Below are 11428 nucleotides of genomic sequence, written 5' to 3' on the forward strand. Positions count from 1 at the left end.
AATAAAAACATGTGTTCATAAAAAGATACGATTAAGAATTGTACACACCAGGTTCTGGCCAAGATAGAGGCATAGGCAGAAATGCTTCACTTGCTCATACAACCAAAAGAAGGATAACAGCAAATTTAAAAACAAAGAAAAACCGGAACTGCCAGAAAATCATTTGAATGGAAGTCCAACAACTAAGAAGCTAAAGAAACGTTCATCTAGACTGGTAGGAAGGGCAGAGATGGGCAGCTGGAGCAGAGAGGATGTATGAGCAATTCCACATTTGTGCACAGATAAGCTGGGAGGAGCGATGGGGGAGCAAGACAGACCTTGAAACCCAGGATTTTAGCCCTGGAAACTAAACTCTCAAAACCCTGGGCTATAAAAAAGCTGTAGGGGTTGCTACAGCAGGAGAAACTCCCAGCCTCCCAGGAGAGTTCATTGGAGAGGTCCACAGGATCCTAAAAAATATGCAAACCCACCCACCTGTGAATCAGCACTTAAAAGGGCACAATCCACTTGTGGGAAGCAAGCCAAGCAAGTGGCATTGTTCTCTCTCTGACCCCTCCCCAACAGACAGCTCCACAACACCACAAAGATGGTTGCTCCCCCCACAAATATCTAAGGCTCTACCCTTTATCATGTAACAGTTGTACCAAGACAAAGAAATACAGCCCAAATAAAAGATTAGATCAAAACTTCAGAAAAAGAACTAAGCAACGAGGAGATAGACAACCTATCTGATACAGAGTTCAAAAGACTGGTAATTAGGATGCTCACAGAATTGAATGTGCTTGGTTGGAAAATGAACGAAGAGATGAAGGCTACACAAATTAAAATAAAGGAAAATACACAGAACCAACAATGATGGGAAGGAAACTGGGACTCAGATCAATGGTTTGGAAGAAAAGGAAGAAATAAACATCCAACTGGGCCAGAATAAAGAAACAAGAATTCAAAAAAATGAAGAGAGGCTTAGGAACCTTTGGGATGACTTGAAATGCTCCAATATCCAAATTATAGGGGTGCCAGAAGGAGAAGAGAAAAAGCAAGCAATCAAAAACTTGTTTGAACACATGATGAAGGAAAACTCCCCTAATCTGGCAAAGGAAATACACTTCCAGGAAGCCCAGAGAGTCCCAAAGAAGTTGGACCCAAAGAGGAGCACACCAATATATAGCATAATTAAGTTAACCAAGATTAAAGATAAGGAGAGAATCTTAAAAGCAGTAAGAGGAAAGGAGAGAGTTACCTACAAAGGAGTTCCCATAAGACTATTAGCTGACTTCTCAAAAGAATTCTTGCAGGCAAGAAGGGGCTGGAAAGAAGTATTCAAAGTCATGAAAGGCAAGGACCTACATTCAAGATTATTCTATTCAGCAAAGCTTTCATTTAGAGTGGAAGGGCAGAAAAAGTGCCTCCCCAATAAGGTCAAGTTAAAGGAGCTCATCATCACCAAATCCTTGTTATATGAAATGTTAAAGGAACTTATTTAAGAAATAGAAGATCAAAAACTGTGAACAGTAAAATTACAACAAACTTACAACTATCAACAACTGAACCTAAAAACAAAACCAAAAACTTAGGAAACAACTAGAACAGGAAGAGAATCAAAGAAACGGAGACCACATGGACGGTTATCAATGGGGTGTGGGATGGGGAGAATGGGAAGAAAAGGTGCAGGGAATGAGAAGCATAATAGGTGGGAACAAAATAGATGGGAGCAGGTTAAGATAGTATAGGAAATGGAGAAGCCAAAGAAGGTATGTGTAAAACCCATGGATATGAACTAAGGGTGGGGGGCAGAAATACTTGCGGGAGGGTTGGTGGTGTAGGGAAGAGGAGGATAATGGGGAGAAAAAACTTGTACAACTGTAATAGCATAATTAATAAAGTAAAAATTAAAATTAGAAATGTAAAAAAAATGTTCATACCAGCTTTATTCACAATAGCCCAGAATGGAATGCTACCTATGTATCTGCAAAATAAAAATAACCTGTGGTGCACGCTTGCAATGAAATGGTACTCAGCTTTAAAAAGGGAAAGATTATTGATACATGCAATGCAATGACATGATTAAACCCCCAAAATATTATCCTGAGTGAAAGAAGGAAAGAACAAAAAGTACATTTTTTCATCTTAACCATATGAAATCAAAGGCCAGGCAAATGAACCTTTGGTGACAGAAGTAGGGACAAATGCTGTCTTTGGGCAGGAGGAGTGACTGGGAGGGACATGGGGGAACCTTCTGAGGAGATGAAACTGTATCGTGATTGGGTCTGAATCGCATGGGTGTATTCACCACCAAGTTCATAGAACTCATGGTCTGCACGATCACTCTTTCTTAGTCACACCTCTATCAAAAATGTTTAGAAGACGCTGCATTTAAACATATGTTTATTTAGAGAATATGTGACTTCAAATTTTCTGTACTTAGATTAATAAATGCTGTGAGCTCTTTGGAATAAAAGGCAAATCTGAAGTAGGTCTTGTCCTCAGAAGAACATGCAATCCACGAATATCCACTGCAAACTGGCCATGAAGGATTAGAGAGCTCAGAGAAGGGGAGTCAGGGCAAATGTGAAGGGCTGGAACAAGGGGGTGCATGTGAGATGGTAGTAGAGGGCATGTGGATGGATACACCAGTAACCTCAAACCTTAAATATGTTTTGACGTTAATTTATCTGATTATAAAATTTAACTTCATGCTTGAAAAGTTTGAAAATGGTGAAAAAAGTGAACTTAAAGCTGGTGAGTCAAATCTGGCAAATGGGGATTTAGCATAGAATTGACTTGAAAATCATCGTTTGCTCCTTAATTTATTCATTTATTCAATCACCTTTTATTATGCTAGGGAGCTAGTCTAAGCCTTACGAAAATCAAAGAAGACAGCTGCACTAGGGCACAAGTGAACTTTAATTCTTTTAATTTATAGAGACAGATTGCAGGGGAGACCACAGAAACTTGTCAAAGAGTCATGTTCTTGTAGTTTCCATCAAGTGCCATGATGAAAGAAATTTAGACTTTCCTGCACTGCTATCCTCTGGTGCTGAGGGTGGGATTCTACAGAAGAGGGCGCAGTCCTGAGCTCAGAGTTAGCAAAGCTCCATGGGGATGGGGGCGAGGGCCCTGGGAAAGGCTGTCCTTCAGACTGTGCTCTCAGTGTTTGCATAAAGGAACTTTCTTTAACCTCAAGAGTGGGACCATTATGTTAACTGTTTTAATTCCAGGGCCAGAGGACAGACATTTTAAGAAAACCTTCCAAACTGATAGGGACAAAGTCATATCTCAGAGTCACATCAGCTGAAAAAAGCAAGACTCTGAATCAGGACACCAGACTGCTCCCTGACATCTCCAGGGGTTCCTGAGGAAGGCTTCCTCCATGTTCATCCACTTCAGGGGTGTCCTGCAGAGCCCTCTGGAGAACCAGCCTCAGGTTCTGTTGCTTCCACCATCGCTGCCTAAAGGTGCCAACAAAGAAGTAAATGACGGGGTTGGCACAGCTGTTGACACAGGACAAAAGAAAGACAATCAGGTAAAGATGAAATAAAGCATCGATATTTTTTTGAAACCAGACCAAGAGGAACCAGTGGATGCCAAAGGGCAGGCCACAGAGGAGGAAGACCAGCACTGTGAGCCCCACAGTCACGAAGAGCCTGGTCAGCTGCACCCGTGAAGAGCCACACAGCAGCCTGGTCAGCAGAACCAGGCTGGACCCAGAGAGAAGCACAAATAACAACATTAGCCAGGCCACAGTGATGAAATCAAATGCCTGACACCAAATAAGGTGTAAATACCCAGTAAGGGAGCCCAGTAGTTCCCTTCCAGGATGCTCAGCAGTAGGGACAGGGCCCAGAGCAGGGCACACATGACAGCTGACGTGTCTGGGTGGGGGGTGGCAGCAGTACCAGTTGGGCCACAGGACAGACAGACAACACTCCCTGCTGATAATGCTGAGATAGCAAAGAATGCCACAGTGAAAAAGAAGTCTGGGATGGATGTGAAGATGGAACACAAGAACTTGATACATGTCCACTGGGAATCCACAGCTTGGCAGCAGAGGAAGAGGGGGTCAGCTCCCTCCAGTTTGAGGATGTAGACGAAGGCATTCCTCCTCATGTGGAAGCCCAGGAGCCAGAGCACAGTGGCTTTTCCTGCCAGCCCGACCAGGGCAGTGATGAAGATCGGCACATATCAAATCAGCTTTTTCATATCAAGTTTAGTTAAGGCGTGGTCACTTTCACTCATGGGCCCGAGGGTGGTCCCCCAGCCTGCAACAGATGTTTCTGTGCTCAGAACCCCTCCACTGGTGTCACTGCAACAGAAACAACTCTTGAGCACATAGTTCATGATTACTGAGTCTTGTGGCCACCCCACTGTGTGGGAACTACTGTCTGTGCTACAGAGGAGGCAGATGGAGGCTTGCAGAGATTAAGACACTGAAGGCTTTCACAGCCATGGAGCCCTGGAACAGGCATTCAAACCCAGTTCTCTCTGACTCTAGATTCTGGTCTCTTCCTATTGCAACACAGATCCTGTACTGAGTGGGAATATTCTATGGTCCAAACACCTCCAGGCACAGTCCTGGGCCAAGTCATGTCTGCAGGAGGCAGGAGGAGAAAAGCCTGCACAGGGTGTGTGGGATGACAAGAGGACTCTAATCTCAGCATTACTTCTGCCCTGGGACTGACATTTTCTTTCAAAACCTGGAAGCTGGAAGCCACAGACATGACCTCTGGGCTCTCTCAGGGACTGAGAATTTCTAATTCCCAGAAAGGAGATCATGATTTAGGGTTATAAATGGAACACAGTCTCTTGTTCTAAGGGGCTGAGTGTGGCCAGGCCTCTTTGCTAGAGGTGGCCGAGTGTGTCATCTTCATGAAGAAAGCTGCACTGTGCTCCTATTCAGTGGTGTGTGCAGCTATGTGTGCCACACAGGCTAAGTCACTCTTGCAATGGGTTCCTTCCTAGAGCAGCAAAAATCATAAACACAAAATAGATGTCAATTATTTTGTATTCCCACATTTTTTTCTAAAAAAAAAAAAACCTCCAACAAAATGACAAAGTACATTTTGTTCTCGAGGCATTTATGATGATAGAGAGAGATTATCCCAAGGAAGTGACGCCCAATAGAGAGGTGCTAAGGGTCAAACAGACTGAGGAGATACAGTGAGAACTTTATATCCAGTCTCACTGAGAGAGAGACAGTCCAAGGAAAGCCAGGTGTTGGGAGACCATAAAAAGAGATGAATTTTCATCTGCCAACAAATCTCATTTCAACCTTCTCCACCCTTTTCTGTGTCCTGGGAGGACTCGTCTGTTTGCTCACCACTGGGCTCCTGGCTGCTCTCAGGAAAGGGAACCCTGACAGGTGATTGGAGGGCAGGCGAGGGTGACTGGGGTTGTAATTCCCTGGCTCTCAGCTTCAGGCTACGAGTTGGCTGAGGTGGTGTTACTTTACCAAAGGACATAGTCCCTGAGTGGTGACTTTCCTTATGAGATGAGTGACAAACATGGAGACAGCCACAGCCCTGCCTGTGTTCTGGCAACTCATCTTTCCTTCTTTACTTCAGGCTGTGCAATAACAGTATCTCCTTGTTATGACTTGAGTTTGTAGATTTCAGATTTCCCTTAGCCATGCTCATTCTTTTGTACACGGTCCCTTCAGTAAGCTCTTCTCAGTAACCTCATTTAGACTATGCCCTGTGTTTCTGGTGGGACGAACCAAACAAAAGGATACAAAAAGATAATTTAAAAGAAAGAGAAACCAAATTCATTGAAGAGTTAGCTAATCTGTGAAACCTGAGGTTATTAAAACTATTTAGTTTTGAAGACCATGTCTGTGGAGCAGAGGGGACCTGGTGGGCCCCGTGTGGATCTCCCACAGTCTATGCTACCAGCACCCAAAGCTTCCCTGAAGGGCTCCTGTCTCTGGACTCTTACAGATGGATCCCATGGCTCCCTGCATCCCACACCCAAGGTGCAACCATGAGCACGTGGACTCAGAGGGACTAAACAAAACTGCAACTGAAAGAAGATAGTTCAGAGCTGACTCTTACCTTACTGCCATCTTGAAGTTCAAGGGTGAGAGTAGACAAGGAAGAGCTGGCTCCCAGGGAGTGCTGAAAACCAGAGGATGCTCTTCCAGCCTCTGGATAGGAGGTGCCTGCAGGAGCAGGAGTGAGCCCTGAAGACCAGAAGAGGCTTATCAAGAAGCTGCACAGCCCCTGTGATTTCCTGCAGCAGGGGCACTGGCAGATGAGATTCTGGAGATGTGAGGCAAGGGCATCACGAGATGTTTCTCATTTGCCCTGACTCCAATGACTTATCTCTTTCTTTCTGTATCTTACCCACTCTGGTCCCCCTCCCTGTGAGATATGGCTGTCCTGGAGCTGGCTGCTGTCCATTGTGAGCCTGTGCAGGAAACCCATCCACCAGGCAAATTGGGCTTCTGTAGCCGAAGAAGAGTTTGCTTGGCATTCAGACCCCTGTATGGCCTGGCTAATCTGATCTTTTTCATTCACTCACAGATATATTGTACACACATTAGTTTATTTCAGAGGATACCAGAGTGTATTAAATGAAAAGTAAACTCTCTCCTAATCTCATTCCCTAATCACAATGAGTGTTTACTGTTCCTGTTTTAAATCCTTTACAAAACTTTGTCTGAAAAGGGAGGCTGCTCACACAAGGCTCTTTATGGAGAGCTGCACTTGTGTGTGACACACACTGGGTGTTTAGTTGGTACGTGTTGAAGTCTTTATCTCACCCGAAGCAGGTCTTTAATTTTCCCATTTTGAGAAATTTTCATCAAAAATGACAAGTTATTTTATAGCTTTGCATATTAAACTATATTTCTAATTTTGATTTATCAATATCAACAATCGTGTATATTATGTGCCCTTATAAAGGACAGAGAATTTAGCACACCGCATGCACACCACACACACTCTTCTCTCCCTACTCATCATGTTTGTTAGCTAGATTATTTTCAGATGGTCTGGGGACAGCCAGGATTTTCTGCCCTAGATCCGATAACTTCCTTTCACATGCCCATGCTGCAACCAAATTGAATTATGTGGCATTTCCTTTAATGTCTCCACTATGAAGCATTGAAAACAATCAGAGAAACACATTCACTCACCTCTGCTTTTCCCACCTTTTCCTGTGCCTGTGCCATGCCAGCACTAGTGCAGACAGGGGGGATGCAGGGATGAATCACACACTGGGCTGTGCCCCTGTGTGAGCTGGGGGAGCTTACCCTGGGACTGAATGTTGCTGGAGAAGCGTATTGAGACTCAGTAGGAAGGCCTCCACCCTCTAAACCCCTGGAAGAAGAGGAAGACCCAGCCAATGCAGTTGTAAGAAGCAGCTAATGAGGGAGGAGGTAAATGAGGAGAGCACAGTATCCTGAAACTGAACTGAGAAAGTACTTTGAGAAGCTGGGAATGAGCATAGCCTCTATCTGGCTTACTTGTGAGACTGAGTAAGATGAAGACCAAGAATTAAACTCAGGATATGCAATATAGAGTCATTGTAGATCGTGACAGGCATGGATCCAGTGGATGGTGGGGCTGGAGATGAAAAAAAGTGGGTTTCAGAGAGAATGGCAGGTGGTATGATTGTCCTCCTAAAGAACCCATGCAATCAACTGACAATTACCATGGTGAAAGACAGCTCAGAAGGATAACAGTTAAAATTAATTTAATTTGGGCCTATTCTTTGTTCACCCAGCCACAAGCATGTGGAAAGCCTTTATCACATGGTACTTTAAGCATCTCAGGACATAACTCTTTCCTTTGCTCTGCAGGTGCTTTGAGAATAATGAGCACGCCTTTGCATCCCAGTGCCTGGAATAGTGCCTGGGCCAACGATCAGCACTTTTTATTAAGTGTGTGCATTTGTGTCTGCAAGCATGAGAGAATTAATGATTGAATAGATGATGTAGAGAGATGTGGGTTGGGAATTCAGTACAGGCAAGAACTTTTAGACCTTCACTGTGAGAAAACTCTGTCAGTAGAAGAGCAAAACAAAACAAAGAATACTTGAGAGAGTAAAGTCCACTTTAAATTTGCCCAACATGCAGGAAGCTCAGCCCTCGAAGGAAGTGGAATGCATCATAGATGCCTTAGATTAGCTCTCACTTCCCGTACACGTTGGGGAGCAGTGTGATGAAGCAATGGGGGAGCAGGCCACTGTGACATAGAGGATCACTGGGGAGTCTGGGAAAGTGGAAGCAGCATGTGCTGAGGTAGAGGGTGGGGCCAGAAAAGTCTCTGGGTTATAGGATCCTTTCTGTGAACACACCTTTGGGAGCAGTTATGCAATCTCTTGTCTCCCTTGGTCAGGCTGGGAGACTATGGCTGTGTGATCAGAATGACAGTTGACACCTTGTGGCCCAGCCATGGGGGCTGGAGCAAGAGCATCAAGGTGAGCCTGAGCTGGCTGGGTGGAGGGAAGAACAGTCAGGGACAGAAAGAGGGGTCAAGCTGGGGAGGGCTGAGCAGGGCAGGAGGTAGGAACCCCTTTCGTGAGAGCACTGTGCCCCTTATCACTGACTTATGGTGATACAAGGTCCCTGCAGAGGATATCATATGGCTTCTCATGCTTTTGATGGCACCAGATAAGGCAGCAAGTTCTCCAGGGCTCTCCCTGCCAGAGGACTGGAAAGTCCATTTCAGAGTCAGGAGCTCCAAAGAGCACCACCTGCTTCAAGGCAGCTCTGAGCTGACTTTCCACTGGACGAGAGGAGGAGGAAGGTAAAGGCTGACTGAATCCTTTTCTTTTCATTCCTTTGCCTTTTAGGTCAAAGTGGTCTTGTTTAGCCAACAGCCAGTTTCTCAGAGAGTCAGTGGATCATGGAGACAGGAGTTCCAGGGCTTCTAGCAGCTGTTTGATGAGGGGAGCCTGTTGCGGGTTTTGTCTGATGGGTGCGAATCAGCTCCTGTCTCTCTCTGGTCCTTCTTGTCCTTTGTTCTTTCATTCTGTGTCCTTCTGTCTGTCATCTGTTCTGATCTGTTGTCAGGGAACATGAAGTGTAGTCCTGGGTTTTTCTAGAACTGAAAAATCTTGAAAATCCAATACTGTAGTTTTCATGGTTTGAATCTCTCTTTCTTTGAAATACCATACAATTCCCTTCCACATACATTTAATGAATGTCTACTTTGTGCCAGCCACTGTTTTAGGCACTGGGGAGTCAGGAGTGAACATCAGAAACAAAAATCCCAGTGCCTGCTGAACTTATATTCTGAGGGATATCCCTTGTGTAGGGATGGTTCATAGGCTTGGTTTGAGTGAGTGAAGTCTGGTTGATGTGTCTTGTTTGATACGATGGTATCGGTTATTAGCGAACTCTTCCTTGGAAGACATATGTCCCTGTACCTTGGTGTTCAGTTTTTCCCTGAAGCTCCCAGCATTGTGTTGACCCACACTGGTTTCTTTCCCTCCATCAGTATCTCTCCAAATCTCACAGAAATCCAGACTGCATAGGTGGAGGGGACCTTAGGTGCCACATTACAAAGAGAAAATCTGAGAGTCAGTGGGGGCAGGTGCGCTGTCAAAGGTCACACGCCAGGTCAGAGGCAGAGCAGGAAACATAATCCTCCCCAGTGTGCACCTTTCCCCTTCACCACAAACTTCCTCCCTCTGACTCCTTCTCCATTGGATGATTCTGTTGGGGTGGGAATTGCACTGATGATAATCTCTACTTTTTCAGAACAGGAGGCCTTCACATCACCCTCAACAGTTAGAGGGGTTATCTCAAGAAAGGGCTCATGAAGACTTCAGTTCACTTTTAACCACTCTACCTGGGGCACGGGGACTAGAAGAGTGGGGGGACCTCAGAGAAGCAGGAGGGTCAGGACTTTAAAATCCCTGCAGAGTTCTCGCTGGAGCCCAAGCTGGAGAGGGCCCACAGTGTCAGGCACTTCTCTGAGGTTGCTGTCGGCTCCAGGTGCACAGCCAGACCAACTCAATTTAACAAACTACAGACCACCTACTGTGTGCCAGGACCTAGGAGATGAACTGAGCGTGCAGGAGTGAAGGCAGTGGGAGAGTGGTTCTTTGAGAGCACTAGTGTGGGGACAAAGAGGAAAAGGTTTGGGGAGGGTAGGTCTCAGGAGCTCTGCTCACTCTGGAACACCCTGTCACTGGTGTTGGGCCAGGGACACCTGCAGGCCCAGGGGTGTATGAGCAAAGGATGTTAGTAAGTCTGGTGTTCATACAGTTAACCCTTGAACAACAGGGTTTTGAACTGCTTGCTTCCAGGTATAGGCAAAATTTTTAGTAAATAATGTAAATATTTAGTAAATATTTCCTATTCCTTATATCTTTAGGTAATATTTGCTTTGCTGAAGTTTACACATTATTGTAAGAATACAGTATATAATGTATATAACATATAAAGTGATTAGGCATTTAGTCCTGGCAAGTCTAGAAATGCTACATGTCATCTCCCCGCTCCATGTTTTATATTTTGATGTCATAGTTCAGATATTTGTGTTTTGTGCATTCCCTACGTACTTACTTTAATTATAGTTGATTTTGTTATTTTTGTTTTTTTAACCTTCACACTAGCACTTCTGGTGTTGATTCACTGCCTTCACTTTATTGTCCATTGTCCATGAGTTTTTTCTTTCGTATATATTCTTTTTTTCCCCAATTTTTAAATTTAATTATTTTTCAAGTACAGTTTTCTATTACTCCCATCCCACCCACCCCCCATCCTCCCCCCTCCCTCCCATTTCCACCCTTCTCAGTTGTTGTCCATGCGTCCTTTATATATGTTCCTCTAAATCCCTCCCCTATTTCCCCTGAAATTCCTTCCCCTTGCCCCTCTGGTCACTGTCAGCCTGTTCTCTATTTCAGTGTCTTTGGTTATATTTTGCTTGATTGTTTGTTTTGTTGTTTAGCTTCCTGTTAAAGGTGAGATCATATGGTATTTGTCTTTCAACACCTGGCTTATTTCACTCAGCATAATGCTTTCCGGTTCCATCCATGCTGTTGCAAAAGGTAGGAGCTCCTTCTTTCTTTCTGCAGCATAAAATTCCATTGTGTATATGTACCATAGTGTTTTGATCCATTCATTTACTGACAGGCACCTAGGTTGCTTCCAACTCTTGGCTATTGTAAATTGTGCTGCTATGAACATTGGGGTGCATAGGTTCTTTGGGATTGGTGTTTTAGGGTTCTTAGGATACAATCCCAGCAGTGGAATTGCTGGGTCAAAAGGCAAGTCCAATTTTAGTTTTCTGAGAAAATTCCATAATGTTTTCCATAATGGTTGTACCAGTCTGCAATCCCACCAACAGTGGACCAGAGTCCCCTTTTCCCCACACCCTCTCCAACATTTGTTGTTTATTGCTTTGTTTATGATAGCCATTCTCACCGGTGTAAAGTGGTATCTCATTGTAGTTTTAATTTGCATCTCTCTGATAGCTAG

The 11428-nt window shown here is 44.5% G+C and overlaps 1 protein-coding gene and 1 long non-coding RNA gene across 3 annotated transcripts in view; one reads left to right on the forward strand and one right to left on the reverse strand.

Annotated features, from left to right (window-relative positions):
- Positions 1-2925: 2925 nt before the first annotated feature.
- LOC118983188 (mas-related G-protein coupled receptor member X2-like) lies at positions 2926-4182 on the reverse strand (the record flags this gene model as incomplete). The annotated part of the gene is given in 4 exon segments (XM_037040540.1): positions 2926-3801; positions 3804-3862; positions 3864-3948; positions 3951-4182. Coding segments are annotated over 4 exon segments (864 nt in total), but the record flags the coding sequence as incomplete, so codon positions are not given.
- Positions 4183-8279: 4097 nt separating this feature from the next.
- The window catches only part of LOC118983094 (uncharacterized), a 10592-nt gene continuing 7443 nt past the window's right edge, over positions 8280-11428 (forward strand). The window contains exons 1-2 of one of the 2 annotated variants that reach the window (XR_005065647.1): positions 8280-8418; positions 8612-8747. This is a non-coding gene — a long non-coding RNA (uncharacterized LOC118983094). The other variant, XR_005065648.1, reaches the window with a different exon arrangement.

The sequence above is a fragment of the Sturnira hondurensis genome, unplaced genomic scaffold, assembly GCF_014824575.4.
Source record: "Sturnira hondurensis isolate 20B ecotype Veracruz unplaced genomic scaffold, ASM1482457v3 Scaffold0002638, whole genome shotgun sequence".
NCBI classification, from domain to species: Eukaryota; Metazoa; Chordata; class Mammalia; order Chiroptera; family Phyllostomidae; genus Sturnira; species Sturnira hondurensis.